General features: G+C 44.7%; 1 protein-coding gene across 2 annotated transcripts in view; it reads right to left on the reverse strand.

The window, feature by feature from the left end:
* Positions 1-17,121, reverse strand: part of ASXL2 (ASXL transcriptional regulator 2) — a 110,980-nt gene that overhangs the window by 47,640 nt on the left and 46,219 nt on the right. For both annotated transcript variants that reach the window (XM_034060446.1, XM_034060445.1), the window contains 2 exons: positions 11,616-11,724; positions 8,971-9,121 (listed from right to left, as the gene is read on the reverse strand). In XM_034060446.1, coding sequence (XP_033916337.1) covers positions 8,971-9,121; positions 11,616-11,724 — 260 coding nt within the window. The remainder of the gene's footprint in view (positions 1-8,970; positions 9,122-11,615; positions 11,725-17,121) is intronic.

A 17,121-nucleotide genomic window follows, 5' to 3' on the forward strand; every position in this document is an offset into this window, starting at 1 on the left:
TGAAGTGCCAAAATTTACTGATGACACCAAGTTACTCTGGGGAAAATCCATGGGCTGACAGGCAACTTGTAGGAGAGGGGAAAATGACCATGGAGGAATGATATCTTAGTGTTATAAATAAGCCTTGGTACAAAAGCCTCAGATCAAAAGTGGTCACAGCAAGCAGAACAACAGGAATTACCAGGGAGGAAATACAGAACAGAAACAAAACATACATGCACCTGTGTCTTGAAGATCATGTACTCTTTTTATACTGGCCCTAAATATATCCAGGTGAGCTAGAAAAGTCCAACAAGGATGGAATGGCCATTAAGTGTGGAACAAGATGACCCTGGACCCTCTCTAGCCCATCCACATCTTTTTTACATAGCGGGGACCAAAACTGAACAAAGTATTTTCAAGTTTGCATCCCCTTTTCTCCTACAATATAGAGCTTATAGGAGTGGTAGGTCACAGACAACTTGTAGAGATTAAATGCACCCAGCATATAGTTTTGTGGGTGAAAATCAAACATGATATGGTATGTGAGGCTGAAGTCAAAGCCACTAAGAATTTGTTTGACACGGAATGACAGAACAAACTGCAAAGATCTCCAGGGCAAGTCAGAGAAACTGAAGCAATTAAAGGGGAGGGAAAAGTCCCAGATAAGAAAGTTGAATCCCAAAGCAGCCCTTGCTCTCTCAGACAGAGCTGCACATACTTTGCTTCATGTACCCATGTACTGCTGGTGACAGAAGGTGGGATGTAAGCATATCTGTCAGGTACCACATGGCAAAATATTCCCTGCTCCACATGGAAGCTTGTACAACCAACTCCTATATATCCTGACAGACTGTCATGGAGAGGAGACTTCACTGCTTTGAACAGGAACATTTCAATCACTCTAGGGCTTCAGAGGCTGGACTGTCCCTCAAAGACTGCTGGTGTTCCATCTCCTGTCAGCTGGAAGCCTACTGAGCAGAAAGAAACCCTTCGATGTGTTCCTGCAGCATCCCTCATCACAGAGCCTGCTGACAGGATCAGAAGCAAGAGTTATTTCTAATTGTATTGCTGTGTTACTGGAAGGTCTGATCTGAAATACATGGAACAATATTGATACTTGGCAACTCAGCAAATGCACATGCACCAGGTTTTCCTAAGCCTCTGTCTCAGAAAAGCACCAGAGAAACCTGCTGAGCATAATCAAAATCCATTAGGACAACAAAGCCCAGGACAGAGACAGAAGTGGTTGTACTGCTCCTCCACTGACCCTGTGCAGCTGCAGCCACAAGGCAGCAGCTTTCGATTCCTCTTTGCTCTCCAACGTTTTGGCTGAATCTTTCCAGCCGCCATCCATTATGCCTCTGGTGTCAGTGGACATGCCTGAGGGTGCAGGGACACTGATGAAGATCATGCACCCTTCCCTGCTACCACATACATACCACACACATTGGCCAAGCTCCCACCAGGGCCAATGCTGCCATCCCAAACAGCACCTACACAGATGATAAGAATAACCACCCCAAAACAGCCATCCTCCTCACACCAGTTATAGACACAGGGCAGGAGTGATGCCTAAGACTTCTCCAGTTCAGCAATATGCTACTGACTTCTGATAACATAACAGCACCTACAGCTTCTGCCTGGCTCTTCTCCTTAGGAAAGTGAACTGGGAGCTTGGATGAGCTCTGCAGAGAGCACGTACAGGCAGAGAGCACAGCTTAATCAGGCAAAGACTGTGAGCTGAGGGTTTGTTAAAGTGCTGGGAAAGCATCACAACAATTTACTTGTAAAACACAGACTGAAGGTGTCCTGCAGAAAACTGACCTATAGTTTCTTCATTAAGCCTTTGGGGTTTTAGAGGCTGAGGAAAATTTGTGCATGGGAATTCACACAAAAAGATCTTCTACTGTAGATTCTCAAGTCTATAACCCATTTTTCTACATGTCTAAAATGTCCACCAAACCCAGGGCTGCACATTAAGTGCCTATGACTGCAGCCAAATGACTGGTGCTCAAACAACTTAAACTGCTGTGAAATCTGATGGAAACACAACTTCAGCCTGGAGAAGGCTCTGGGGAGACCTTAGAGCAGCTTCCAGTGCCTAAAGGGGCCAACAAGAAAGCTGGAGAGGGGCTTTCAACAGGAGCCTGTAGGGGCAGGACAAGGGGAATGGCTTTAACCTGACAGAGGAGAGATTTGGGTGAAATCTAAGAAAGCTGTTCCCTGTGAGGGTGTTGCAGCCCTGGCACAGAGAAGCTGTGGCTGCCCTATCCCTGGCAGTGTTCAAGGCCAGGCTGGACGGGGCTCAGAGGAACCTGGTCAGTGGAAGGTGTCCCTTGCTCATGTCAGAGGGTTGGAACTGGATGAGCTTTGAGGTCCCCCCTCCAACCCACAGGATTTCTGACCAGTAGAGAGTGAGACCTTGGAAGCTGTACAGCCCACTAAGAGAAACTACACCTAACTCAAAATTTGGATACTGTGATATAGTAGCCTAAAGAGAAGATACACTAACCTACATAAAGGAAAAAGGACTATTTTTTGCTTCATGTTTGCAGATTCCTTGGTAAATTGCATAATGTGATACTTGGGGAACAGCTTCCTCATGACTCACGAGCAGAAGTAGGAATCAGCTGTATTTAGAAAAGCTGATATTTCTACCCAATCTTTAGCAGGAAGAAACAAAATGACATAACCCAAACAGAATTCTTCTTTCTAAATCACTTTTGGCAGCTGTTAGGGTCACATGGGATCAGGCCTTGGGTGTTAGTTAAGGAAGCTAAGAGCCATCACCACAGCAGAGCTCAAAGAGTAAAATGAGGTCATATCTCTGCAAACTGGTACTTCTCTGCCTCCAGATGCCCAAGGTGTTCGTTAGTACTAAAAGACAGAGCACAAAGTTTCAGCTATAGAATATAGTTAATTATACATAGTTTATTTCTTATTCCTGTTTTCCCAAGTATGGGCTATTGGCAGCGAACACAATGCAGAAATTTAATTACCTATTTTTCTTCACTACCCTATTTAAGAAGAATTTAGAGTGACAACCTATTGTAACCTTACTAAAATCTTCTCATTTGCTTTCAGGAAATTACATTTTGCCAAGCACAGTTACTTGGCACTTTGAACACTAACCTTGTCAAAATTCTGACTCCCTGGGAGCCCCAAGGGACCCACTGGTATGTGTCTGCTGCGTAAAAATGCAAGTCAAGCCGACTGCTGGCTAATGGAGAAGGATTATTGACAATCTTGCCCAGTTTGTTTCCCCCTTTTTCCTTAAAGTTCATTATAGCACCTGGTTTTTTCTTTCCCCTTCTTAATACAGCAAACTTTAGTTGGGTTTTGCCAGAGGAGACACCTGCTACTGCAATGGCTCGCACAGAGAGTAGCGGTTACAAAAGCTAAACAAGATCCTGCTCTTTCATGAGGACTCTGATTAGAAAGGGCACACCACAGACATGTAAGAAATTAAAGGAAAATCCCATTTTGACAGCCATTTTCATTGCAGAAGCCATGAAAGTCCAGACAGCTATACACTGGAGCCAAATGTCTTTTAATTATTTGCACCCGCCTGCAAAGCCAGCTGTAGGCACTCTGACTGTGGTTCCACTCCAGTCAACCGAAGCTTTGCAGCTGATCACGGAAATACAACTAAGTTATAAATGTTTATTTCCAGACACCATAAGGATGGACTATATTAGCAAACCCGAGCTCAGGTACAATCGTTGGTGTACAAATGAGATATACAAACACTATCTCCTCATTCACAGAATGCATTACAACAAACCACTTCCAAGTTGTCCTGCAAAATATACTGGTGACAAAAGCAACTTTCATGAGGCATTCAGATTTGAACTTTGAGGATGATTTAAAACAATGCAGAGCCCAAGGAGCCTTACTGGTATCTTTTATAAGTGCTGTATCCAAAAAAAAGGTTTGTTTTATCATCAAACTCAAAAGACAACATCCATTTCACTTCAAGGCTGAAGAAAAGGTGTCTGCCTTGCCTCTGGTCAGTACAGAGGGACCCCAGCCAGAAAAAATAAACAATTTGAGCTCAAAAATGAGCATCTGCTTCAGCCACTGCAACTTACCTGCAAGGGGAACCACACGAAGCTGCTCCATGAACATCGCTGCTGCTTCAGCTCCGCAGTCAATCCTGCTACTGGTTTCCTCCGCCTCCAGCTCAGGCACAGAGGTGCAGGTGAAAATGTGAGGTGCTTCTGTTTAAACCTCTCCCCTTTGCTGCTGACTGGTGCCGTGTAATGCCCATGTGGGTCTACAAATGCGCAAAGGTTTCCATCCTTTCTAAAATCAAAGTGTCAGTTTTGCTGCTGTCAGAGCACTTTATTTTTGTACATATAAGGAAGTGGCTGTTGATGTTATCTGAATGTACTTCCTGTTTTATATGTATATGAGCAAAAATAATGTCACGTTAAGCTAAAGTGCAGGCTCAAAGAGCTCAAGTCAAAGCCTTGAAGCAAAATAATATGCATGCAGCTCATCTGTTCGCTGTCTACCCCAGTTTATATTCACTTGGTTGATCTTTCTCACAATTCCGTACTTTCACAATAAAACTAGCATCCCAAATCCCTGCAAAAACAGCAACTGTGCCCTGCACTAACGCTGTTTTCTACCAAGACTCCCAGGATCAGTTCATTTACAATGGGCTCATGTAAGTGCTGACAGACCAAACTCAAACATCACATTGGTAAAAATATGGCCGGAGTTAAGCAATGCCACGAGGCAATTTGGGATGAAACTGGGATATTCTTTAAGTGACTAGATATTGATTTTTGTTTTGTTTTTTTTAAACAAGGAAGGATGATTTTCTGTGGGTTTTGTTGCACAAACAGCCCAGGAAGCAGCCGTGTAGGAGTGCACATTCCAGAGTTGATGCTACACAGCCCAACACTGAAGGAATCTCTCTAATTGGAATTTAATGATTTTCTGGTTGTTTTCAAGAGCAAACAAATGTGCCAACAAAAAATAAAACTAATTTTGAAGTAGAAACTATTCTACTTTAATGGACTTTAACAGGCTTGAGAGGTGAACCTCACTGAGTTCAACAAGGCCAGCAGGTAGAGGGAGGGGATTCTCCCCCTATTCTCCACCCTGGTGAGACCCTCACTTCAGCCCTTCATCCAGCTCTGAGGCCCCAACATAAGAAGGATGTGGAGCTGTTTCAGTGAGTCCAGAGGAGGCAACAAAGATGCTCCGAGGGCTGGAGCACCTCTGCTACGGAGACAGGCTGAGAGAGCTGGGCTTGTTCAGCCTGGAGAAGGCTCTGGGAAGACCTTAGAGCAGCTTCCCATGCCTAAAAGGGCTGACAAGAATCATAGAATAGTTATGGCTGGAAAGACCTTAAGATCATCCAGTTCCAGCCCCCCTGCCATGGGCAGGGCCACCCCACACTAAACCATATCACCCAAGGCTTCATCCAACCTGGTCTTGAACACTGCCAGGGATGGAGCATTCACCACCTCTCCGGGCAACCCATTCCAGTACCTCACCACCCTAACAGCAAAGAATTTCTTCCTTATATCCTATCCTCTGCTGTTTAAGTTTCAACCCGTTACCCCTTGTCCTGTCACTACAGTCCCTGATGAAGAGTCCCTCTCCAGCATCACCCAAGGCTCTATCCAGCCTGGCCTTGAACACCACCAGGGATGGAGCATTCACAACTGAATTAAAGAAAGCTGGAAAAGTGCTTTTGACAAAAGCCTGTAGGGACAGCACAAGGCAGGGGGGTGGGGGTGGCTTTAAACTGACAGAGGAGACTGAGATGAGATCTTAGGAAGACCTTAGGAAGGTGGTGAGGCCCTGGCACAGAGAAGCTGTGAATGCCCTATCCCTGGAATGCTTCGAAGTACTGGAGCTTAACAGGTATGTGAGTGGCAGCAAGTCTAAAGTACGTAGCTTTAAAGAAAAATAAACAGACTGCTACCTTCTTGGATCCCAAACACATGCTCATCAGCAAGCAGCACTGCAGGAGTCCCTAGGGCTCTGATGTGCTTGGGAGCCTCCCAGCAAGCAGGGTGGCAGAGGTGGCACCCGGGGACAGTGGCACACAAAATGATGTGAAAATGCTGCCCTTAATCCTCACTGCTACAGCCAGCAGAGCAGGAAGAGACAGAGGAAAGGGAAAATAGAGAAAGGAAACATGCGCTGCAAAGCAAAACCTCAAGAATCTGCCAACACAGCAAAAAGCCCTTGGGGGAAGCCCCGGTGTGGTGGCTGCCATCCTACAGTGGATCACTGACACAGCAGCATCAACCAGCACCACACAGGGTAAAGAGATAATACATGGCACACTGCAGAAGTCTGTATTCTTGTTTTGCTGTAAGAAGGAGCTTATTATGACAGGTAAGCAGTGTGCCTCAAATCGAGGTCACTTCCATGGCTTTGGGGGGCTCCTGCTTCCTGGACTGGGCCCACCCCAGCACAGACAGCCTCTAATCCACAGCAGGAGTGTCTGGAACCAGCAGGACCTGACCTTTTCTTAGTGAAATTCAGGTAATATCCCAAGTCCAAAAGCAAGCTCTGCATGTGTACAGTGCAAAAACTGCCACCCACAGGTTCAGGGAAGCAAAAGACTGTATTTTAGATAAGAGTATGCAAAGAAACATATGCCCGTGTTCCTACCCTCCCCCCTCCAAAGCAACATCTGAATTTCTTGTGTGACACAGCTGAAGGCCATATCAGAATCCATGCGCACAGGTTTCAGTAGGACAGGGTATTGTCATCATCCTGTAATACCCCATAAAAACAAAAGGCTGCTCTTCTCCTCTCATTAGAGTTGCAAGTACAATGTACTTGCTTGTACTTCAGTGTTGCACAAATTGCTTAAAAAACAATCCTTCCATATCAAAACCTTTTAAAGAGCCAACTATCAGGGCACTTATGTATGCCTTTGAAAGTTCTTTCCTGTAATTTAGGTAAGAAAATTATATTCTTGCATGAAGCTGCTGATTTTTAGCTGAAGTAGCTTTAGTTTTTTTTGTTTTGGGTTTTTTTGTTGGGTTTTTTTGTTGTTGTTGTTGTTTGGTTGGGTTTTTTGAATAAAGAAAACAAGGAAAGTGCTAAGGGTAAAACACATGCCATTGGCAAAGACACCAGTTATATAAACCAGAACAGATTTCTAGGGGAAGAGCTTATCACAGATCAAAGATGACTCAAGACTTAGAAGTAAACTGATCTGGTTTAGGAAAAGAGTAAAGGAGCTTTCTTTAAGTCTTACAGATCTTGACATCCTACAGACAATAACCAATTAACATAACAGGAGGTAGAACCAGTGAGGCTGCCCCTTGGTGAGGAACCAGTGGGGTGTCCAAGGCAGTATGCTACAACCCACACCAAGCAACCTACGCGATCTGCACAGACACAGCGGGCAAGCATATGATAAAAAGTCATTCTGCATAATGAAAGATTAAACCATTGCAAAGAACAGCAAGAGGATTTCACACATCTCCTGAAGGGGCGCAAACCAGCAGGCATAACTCAGAAGCTACAAGGCAACATGATGACCAAAAGGAAGAACAACTCAAGACTCTACTCTGGTCTAGTGAGATCCCTTCTACAGTCCCACATCCAGCTCTGGGGCCCCAAAAATAAGGAGGATGGGGAACTGTTGAAGCAAGTCCAGAAGAGGCCACAAAGAGAGCACTAAGTGGGGTCTGAGCCACATGAGCCTCTTGCACCCAGTGAGAGTACATTCTCATTCAGTGACTCCCCACTGCACACCTTCGCACCAATGGAAGGGTTTTGGCAGACCCTACCTGTTACTGCAAGTCTTTAACCACTTCAGAAAACCTCTCATGCACTTCCACACAGGTATCCTGCTGCATGGAAAATAAGTTTTAAATAATGTTTTATTTCAGCCAAGAAATTCTGTACATGACTGAGGAGAAAAGGAAAAGACTGGATCAAAGGGTAAAGATACAGCACCAGGAGCTGCACGAGCAGCTCTCCAGGAAGACTCAGAGCTGCAGTCTGGTGCCTCTACCCAAAGGGAGGGCTTCCTTACATTTTATTAAGGCCTTTTTTATTAATTCAACTCAGAGCATCTAAGCAGACAAGCAGATACCAGAGCAGAATTTTGAGGGATGAAAAAACTCACTGGTCAAATGAGTAGGTGCTGAAACTAGAAGTGGGGAAGGTGGGAACTCAGTTTATTACTAATACAGGGAGTAAACATAACAACTCATTGTCTGAGAGCTGCTGGTTTCCATCATTTCCATGACAGCATGATGTGGCAGTATCTGACAAGATCCATTGCCTTCTCAGGGTGGTAAAGGCACCAGGCTTCAACACAGAGAGTGAAATCCATTACTTCCTCTGCTTGGTACTTTACTTCTGTAGAAAATCCAGAACCTAGATATCCTAGAGCCATCACTGAATCGTCAACCTCAGCAATCACTAAGATAAAGCAGTAGAGGAAAAACCAACAGTTTATCAGCTAAGGTGTAAATGATTTCATGTTGAACAGTACTGAATACCTAAATATTGCTGGGTTTATGAGGGAAAGGAGTAAAAAAAAGGTAGAAAAAAACAGCACAGCAGCTCCACCCCAACATCAGTCCACATGCTTAAACCTCAGAGATTCTGCACTCATTCCTGGACAGTATTCCACCCAAAAGCATCAAAAGAGACCAGAAGTAAGAGGCAGAACTTCCTTGGGAAAGCAGGTGGATGACAGAGAAAAGCTGGGAAAAAACAGATACCCTGTTCCTGGGTGTGCAGCACAGTGGTCTATGACTTGTATCAAGGCCTTAAACACTGTATTTACAGATACCTTCTCCCTTTTGGTGCACACAACAGTAAATTAACAATTGGATCAATTCAGGAACATCAATGGTAATGGCAGATTTTAGGCTGCTAACTCGTAAGAGCCCATCTTTATAAAGCAACAGATGAGATGGATAAAAACCTCCAAGTCCTTCACAGACACAGACCATGTTAAAAATCATCACTCCTGATAAGGAAAATTACCTTTCCGTTTCCATCTGCTTTTCTTCCCATCTTTGTTACTGCACCCATCACTGCTGCTGCTGCTGTTCTCTGAGCTCTGAGAGTCAGACTGGGCATCACTGCTCTCCTCTGAGCCATCTGAGAGCTCCTTCAACCCATCTGGAACATCCTTCTGCAAATGGAAGAAACAGATATAGTTACCCACTCCACCATAAACTCTCCCACTTAACAAAATTCTTAAAAGTAGCAGTTTTATTTATCCAGCACTGACTGATTTTTTTACACTCCAGAGCAATGTCAGAACAGCTCAGCCACTGCCCTCAAACACGCACACTGTCTTCTGTAAGCCTGTATGAAATACTTAACCAAGCCCAAGCTGGCACATCTTTTACACCATTCATATCACCTCTTTCCCAGGTACACTCTTAACTCATTCTCCATCCCCAGTCCCTAATTCCAGTATGATCCCACTTTATGAGAAATCCAGACAATTTTTGAACTCATGACAGAAAAACAGTTGGACAGCTCAGTGCCTCATAGTCCCCATTATGGTCACCCGTAAGGTTTCTGCAGCCAGGTACGCAGCAGCCCCCTGCCCTGCTGACACAGATCCTTTCAAAACTGCCTGGCTGGTGTTTCTGTGTAGTGAGACATTTGCACTGGCACAGACGGTGGGTTCACCTGCAGGGCTTTAGGCTGGTAATGGCCAGCAGGGAGAAGCAGCAGCTTTCACCCTGTCCACACCTAAACCCAGACTGCCCTCTAGTGATTCATAGAGCTATAAAACCAGAGCACGGTTTGCATTGGAAGGGACTTTAAAGCTCTAGTTTCAATCCCCGTGCCACGGAGCAGGGACACCTTCCACTAAACCAGGTTGCTCCAAGCCCCATCCAACCTGGCCTTGAACACTGCCAGGGATGGGGCAGCCACAGCTTCTCTGGGCACCCCGTGCCAGGGCCTCACCACCCTCACAGGGAACAACTTCTGCCTAAGAGCTCATCTCAGTCTCCCCTCTGTCAGTTTAAAGCAACTGCCCCTTGTCCTATCTCTACAGGCCCTTGACAAAAGCCCCTCTCCAGCTTTCTTGACAGCCCATCTCGGCACTGCTGCTCCAAGGTCTCCCCAGAGCTACCTTATTATTACTCTGCCAGACTGAGATTTTAACCTACATTGGAAACCGGTGCTAATTAGCAACAACAGACTGTTTGCTGCTGTCTTCAGTTGTGGTCATTAATGCTGCTACTCTACAAACACCTAAAACAGCTCTGGACACTTCGCAGTGGTGCTGAGCCAAGCCAGGCAGGACAGCAGCCAGAGGCACCAGTCCATTCCCACCCAACATGGCCACCTGCATCCCTCTCTGCTCTGCTTCCATCCCAGCACCTCAGTGAGTTACACGGCAAAGCTGAATCTGTACTGTCATCCTGAATTCCTATTAATAAAGTAACTGAAGCTTAAATGTCTACTGTATAAGCAAACAGGACAGTGGCCATAACAGCTGGACAAGTCGACAGGTCCACATGCATCAGGTGGGCAAAAATCCACTGGAACAAGCAAATCAAAACACTTCTCCCTTAAATTGGGGACTGCTGATTTCTTGTTCTTTCTCTGAAATTAGAGCTGAGTAATTTCCACATGTAAGGCCAAAGAGTACTCAAGGCAATACAAGTGTTAACAATGTAATTGACTCCAGATTTCTTCCATTAGCACAGTGAACTAAAGGTTCAGATAATCAAGAAAGTGAGAGGCAAGAGGCACACGCTGAAACACATAAATTCCACTTCCACATAAGGAAAATCTTCTCTTACTGCAAAAATGATGAAACACTGTAACAGTGAAGCTGAAAGTTTTCATTCTTGAAGGAATTCAAAACCAGATGGACATAGTCCTGAGCTACCTGCTGTAGCCGACTCTATTAAACAGGCAGGTTAGACCAGATGATTCCTGGAAGTTCTCTTTTCAGGGCAATTCTTAGTTGATTCCATTGGCAATCTAACTGGTACTCATAAAACCTAGTTTCTCATATACTTTGAATATTTTAGGATGAGATGAATCTCAGGTTCTCTGTATTAAGCATGGAAAGAAATGAGGATAGCAGTTCCAGTGGAGACACCTGCATGAAACAGGCCTACATGTAGGGAGGGCAATCCTACATGCTCTGACAGCACAGTCTTCAGAGTCAAATCTAGAGAGGTTAGGAACAGCGAGAGCAGGCTTCCTTCTAGCAGTTTAACTGAGGTCAAAGGTTTCAAATAAATGTTATTTTTAAAGATGCCAATTGGACAAATCAAGGAACACACACCTTCTCTTGACAGATGCTCTCTGACTGCTATTAGTCAACTGAGGAAAGGTAATTGTTCATTTCTAGCTGCAGTATGAGATCAGTAGAGATGAAGTTACCCTTTTAGAGCTAAAATTTCATTAAAGTTTTAATTATTCTTTCATTTCTGGGATAGTAATATCAGCACCTCCAGTTGTATATCCAGCACCCAAATGCTCACTAGCAAGCAGGAAGGCTTAGTGTTTGCTTTCAGAGGGAAAATTTATGCTACAATTCATGTCCATGAGGAACAGTTCCCTCTTCAGGATTATTCTAATCCAACATATTTTTAAATGGATAAAAGTAAGCTGCACATTCAAATGATGCTGCCCACCAAGCCACTTACCTTCAAAGTGTACACTCCCATGCGCCCTGGGACCTTATAGAAAATGCCCTCTTCCCCTCGGGAGTTTGTGTGTAACATGGCATTCAGGCAGGCAAGAGGAGAAGTCCCACTGAAAACAAAACCAAGAGATTAATGTTTGAATATATCCGGTTGGTGTTAATCTTCTGCTGGGAGACAACTGCAGCCCCTCACCTGACCATCACACATGCAGAGGCAGAAAGAGTACAGATCCAACTTCTATTCCCAAGCAGAATACAAGCTGAAGCTGTTGTAATAAGCAACAATGAAACCACTCCACATACCCAGGCTACAGTCAAGGGAAAAAAACAAACAAAAAAGCCCCTGAGTTCAGGCTCTCCAACACTTCTTTGCCAAACATCAGAATGATCCCACATTTTTAAAGCTCTAGAGACTCAATGCTGCTCATCTGAAACTCAGAGCAGGTTTGTTGTGAGCTAGTGATTGAGTGTGGACATATTTAAAGTTGTGTTGTTTTCAAAAAACAACTCCAAACCCTGTGTCATACTGAAATGAGGGTTGTGGGATAAAGAATGGAAGCCAATTATGCAATTTCCCCTGAAAAAGTGGAAATCTTCAATCCCAGCCAGGAGATGGAAACAGAAGATCCACCTTTTCACTGATGCTGGTGGGGGTTTCTTTGTTTGTTTAACCCATTCTGCTGTAGACAGAAGCAAAATCAGGAGGACACAACACATAACTTGTTCCCACTGCAGATTCTGGCATCATAACCTCTACTAAATAGGTATCTCTGCTTGCAAAGGATATCACGCACAATACCTGCACAGAAACTGAGAGGTTTTCACCTCCCAACACCCTGCCACAAAGGCTGAAGCAGAACCACCAAACTGACTAAAAACCTAAACTTGTGATGGATTCACTGGAATCCCTGGGCCAAAAGCACAGCTGTTTGTCTGGAGTAAACTGTGCTATGAACATTCAAATCACTCGCACTGAGAGGGGTGAAATAATACCTGCGAGGAAAAGGAAATAAAAGTGAGGAGGATCATAGCCCTCAATCATGTGGGTAGGGCACACATGCTCCAAGTTCTGCCCAAGAGCTACAAACCAACTCTGCTGAGTTATTGATGCCTAGCACAAGCAGAAACCAATGTTCTGACACAGGTCTATGGTCTTCTCCATCCCAGTACGTATCAGTTAATCGGGAGGAAGCAGCCAAGTCTCAGGCACACCAGAGACCCTCCACTCATTTTATTCTGGTTCTTACATGTCAGTGGTTTCATTTGGGTACCCTTACACTGACCCAGTGACTCCCCTGGCTAACAAATGCCTTTTGGAGAGACAGCAAATGGTGGTACAACAGAGATGTCAGTAATGCAAGCACCTCAGTTTGATTCCTGCCAAGATTTCAGGCCCATCTTCAGACACTGCATACTTAGATTGACATTTCAGCCAGAATTCTGATCACTCAATATAGGTTTCTCTTAAATACATCTACATGCCACAGACCACCTCTTCCTTGACTAACCCCACTGAAACCAGCTCTTGGCTCATCAATCCCTGATGCTCTATGGCTTTTTCATGCACCTTCCCCAACAGTGAGGCGACTGCTGTAAACACAAACAACGCAACTGGAAGCAACTTTTCTCTCACCAGCTTCACCAAGGCCATGAGCTACCTTCACAAGGTTAATCCTCTTCTCCACAGGATCTCTGAAAGTTACAATTCAGTGTGATTTCCTACAGGAACCCAAGATTCTTTCCAAAGACACTGTTCCCCAGGGCACACCCATCTCCTTATCTTTCCTCCTGGATTCGGTGTCTGCACACAAGCGCTATGCATGAACTGCACACAAGTGTACTTTCATACAGGCCCAGCTGTATGTGGCAGTATAAAAAAAAATGTACCCATCCTTCTCCCATCACTGTTCAGCATCATCTCTCCCAGAATCATCACATCACGGAATGGTTTAGGTCAGAAGGGACTTTAAATCTCATCCAGTTCCAACCCCTCTGCCACAGGCAGGGACACCTTCACTAAGACCAGGTTGCTCAAAGCACCATTCAAACTGGCTTTGACAGCAACGGGGCAGCCACAGCTTCTCAGGACAACCTGTGCCAGGGCCTCACCACCCTCACACTGCATCTAGAAAACTGTCAGGAGTCACTTCATACTTTTTTCCAGATCACTCCTAGTGTGCTGAGCACCAAAGCATTCCCATGTTCAGGAAGCTCAGGGGCAGTGAGGAGAGCTCTGCCCGTGTACCTGTCCTTTAGCTCATATAGCTCGTCCTTCTTAAAAACCTGTATCAAAGAAGAAAACCAGTGTTAAGCCAAGCATTTTACAGAAGTCTAGGTAGAGCTACGCTTTGGAAGCTCACCAAGGAATGAAGCATTGGCAGGGGTGATCTTTACTCACTGGCACTTGCACTGCTTCTACTGAACTGACTCCATTGTTTAACAGCTAATCCACTCTTCTTGCTGTACTTTTTTCTCATGGTTACCCATCTCTAGTTATGTACCTTCCTCTACAGGCTCTTCTGGAATGCTGGCACAAATGCAACATTATCCCAGCCTTTCACACAGCTTACTGTAAAACATTTTAAAGGTTAAAACCAGTCAACAAATCCCACCAAACTTCCAAAAAAAGTGGGTTTGATTTGAATATAAGGTGCATGGGTCTTCATGTCATATTAGACCCTTTCTGCCTCTCTGATTGAGTACCTATGAGCACTTGAGCCCTTTCTATACAAACCATCTCATTCTCATGACCCTGGGTGCATGGTGGCAGGTCACACTTCGAGCAGTCCCCCACTGCAGCTGCAGAAGAGCAGGAGAGTGGTTGTGGCTGCAGGGTTACAGGAGCTGCCTAACCAGCAGCTTCCAACTTAATTGATGCAGGTCTCAATAGAACATATAAACCTCAAAGTAGGGGGTATAAGGGGTGAAGCAACCCCCAAAAAAAATCTGAAAGTGAGCCCAATTGGGATGAAGCCCCAGCCAGCAGGGTTGTGTCAAACCTGTCTGCATCCCACAGGAAAGCATAATTTGGGGTGTGTTTCTTTGATAAAAAGTGCTGTTGCCCACAGCTCTGGCAGTTTGCTCACAAACATGCAGCAAGACTGTGGTTACATTTATTCTTAGATATGAAACTTGTTCTTTGGATGGGAAGGTTTCACCCCTCGCTTGTTCTCTTCTGCCCCCTTGCTCAGAAACCCTGAATGTTCATTCATCGCTTTTTCCAACTCTGTTTTACATCCAGCCTACCTTTTGCTATACTTCAATTGCAATAGCTGCCTAAAAATAGCCTTGGGCACCAGATGTTATTATGCCACTTATTTTATTGCCTCTTTTCTTTAATTGATGAAGGCCATCTCCTCCATTTGACAGGAACACGCACCATGTACTCATCAGCCACTCTAGCGGTTCCCATCATTCCACCTGAAAAACAGATCTGAAAACTTGATTTCTAAAGCTTCTGAACTGGGATGTTCTCCAGCTTTGTGCTCATGGTCATCAACAACTCTGGGCTCTAAATAAGCTCAGGCTGTGGTTCCTGGCTTGAAGATGAGAAGTTTCAGGTGCAGATGCACAAACATCAGTTTCGAGAGGCAGGAATTACACAGCTGCTTTGGAGTCTCCTGTTCTACCAGTTCTCTGCGGTAACTTGACAGCTTACTGCAGCATGGGTGGGTGGCATATGCACAGCTAGGGAAGGAGGAGAGACAAAAAGGGTATATCCATGTACATTAAGGTCTTCCAAAGACAACTGAGCAAACATTATCCCTTCCACCAGCTTCCCTCCATCACCTTCCCACAGCTAATGCTCAGGGTCCAGCAGGTGCTTTGATCCCACTCCACATATGGCTGCTTCCATTGAATTAGTTAACTGAGAATCTTCTAAAATGAGCCAAATACCACTGAGCTAACTTTCCACATTCCCCTGTTCTCCCTGACTGCCCTGTTTTTGCCCAATATTAACTGCTACGAGCAGCAGGAGGCAGCAAAAGAATCCCACTTACAGTTAAAATGCAAGGTCAAAACATTTGTCCAGATACTGGCATATTGGTGCAAATGCATTAAAAGAACAGCTATTTCCTACCTGAACAATTTCAATGCAAGTGGCACCGCACCCACAACCCCTCCAGGACTTCCTTTGATACCACACTTAAGCTGTGGGGTTTGGGAGTTCCACTTAGGTCTGGAAACAAGGGAAGGCTTCTGACTCATAATGACATTTCTCCTAACCCAGTGCATGAAGTTCTTACCTGAGATAGAATGCACACTGTTGAACACAACAGTGAGCAGAACTCTAAACTGAGTTTCAGGGCACCCAGCTGAGTTCAGATGCTTCATCTAGAAAGTGCATGCTTACAATTTTACTGAATTACTGGGGTATCCTCCAAGAACTAGCTATGGTAGGAAAAGATGGACATCAGCTTATGCCAGCACTGTAGGGGCTCATCCCCATGGCCAGTCTATCTGGATTGTTTCTATCCCAAATCTAATCTATATATTGAAAACAAAAAATTACATGCACTATCAAGATATTGTAACATTATCCAACTGCCAAGTAATGCAAGCCCTTATCAGATCTATTCAAATATTTTATTAGTGTATATTGGTAATGTAATTCTGTTTCATCAGGCCACTTTCCTGACAATAAAAGCATTTTCCTGATGCAAAAGGATAAATTCCCAGCATAGAAAATAACTGATTCAGACATGCTCCACCTCCAGAAAATTACTGTGCCTCATACAGTGTTCCTAACATTGTTTTCTGACAAAAAAAAACCAAACAAACAGCGGGATGATTCCTACTGTAGTTCATGATGACAGCAAGAATACTGTTCCAAATACAACACGCAGAACCCAGGGCCAAGGTATTCAGCCTCTTCAGCATGCTGTTGCTTTTTCATAGAATCATAGGACAGTTTGGGTTGGAAGGGACCTTAAAGCTCATCCAGTTCCAACCTCTTGCCATGGGCAGGGACACCTTCCACTAGACCAGGCTGCTCCAAGCCTCTGTGTCCAACCTGGCCTTGAACACTGCCAGGGATGGGGCAGCCACAGCTTCTCTGGGCACCCTGTGCCAGGGCCTCAGCACCCTCACAGAGAACAACTTCTGCCTAAGAGCTCATCTGAATCTTCCCTCTGCCAATTTAAAGCCATTCCCCTTTGTCCTGTCCCTACAGGCCCTTGTCAAAAGTCATTTTGCTCTCCCAAAACTTACTCATTACTCTCACTTGCAGTATGTTTCAGGTTGAGAAAAACTCAGGATTAACTTACCCACCCATTCAAAGCTCCTTTTATCAAAAGCAAAAATGGTTCATGTGCTGACACATGCTTTAACCACAGAGAATATTTTCATTTACGGATGCTGCTTAAGAGAGGTCAAACACAAGCAAGTACCCACCAATACTCACCAGGTGACCACCCAGTGAACAGGATGAGCAAATCCATGCTCTTAAACCAGTATCACTGGAGTGGGCACCAGCCTTTTAGCTACACAGCACCTTCAACAGCAGG

This window comes from Melopsittacus undulatus, chromosome 3 (genome assembly GCF_012275295.1).
Source record: "Melopsittacus undulatus isolate bMelUnd1 chromosome 3, bMelUnd1.mat.Z, whole genome shotgun sequence".
Lineage (NCBI taxonomy): Eukaryota > Metazoa > Chordata > Aves > Psittaciformes > Psittaculidae > Melopsittacus > Melopsittacus undulatus.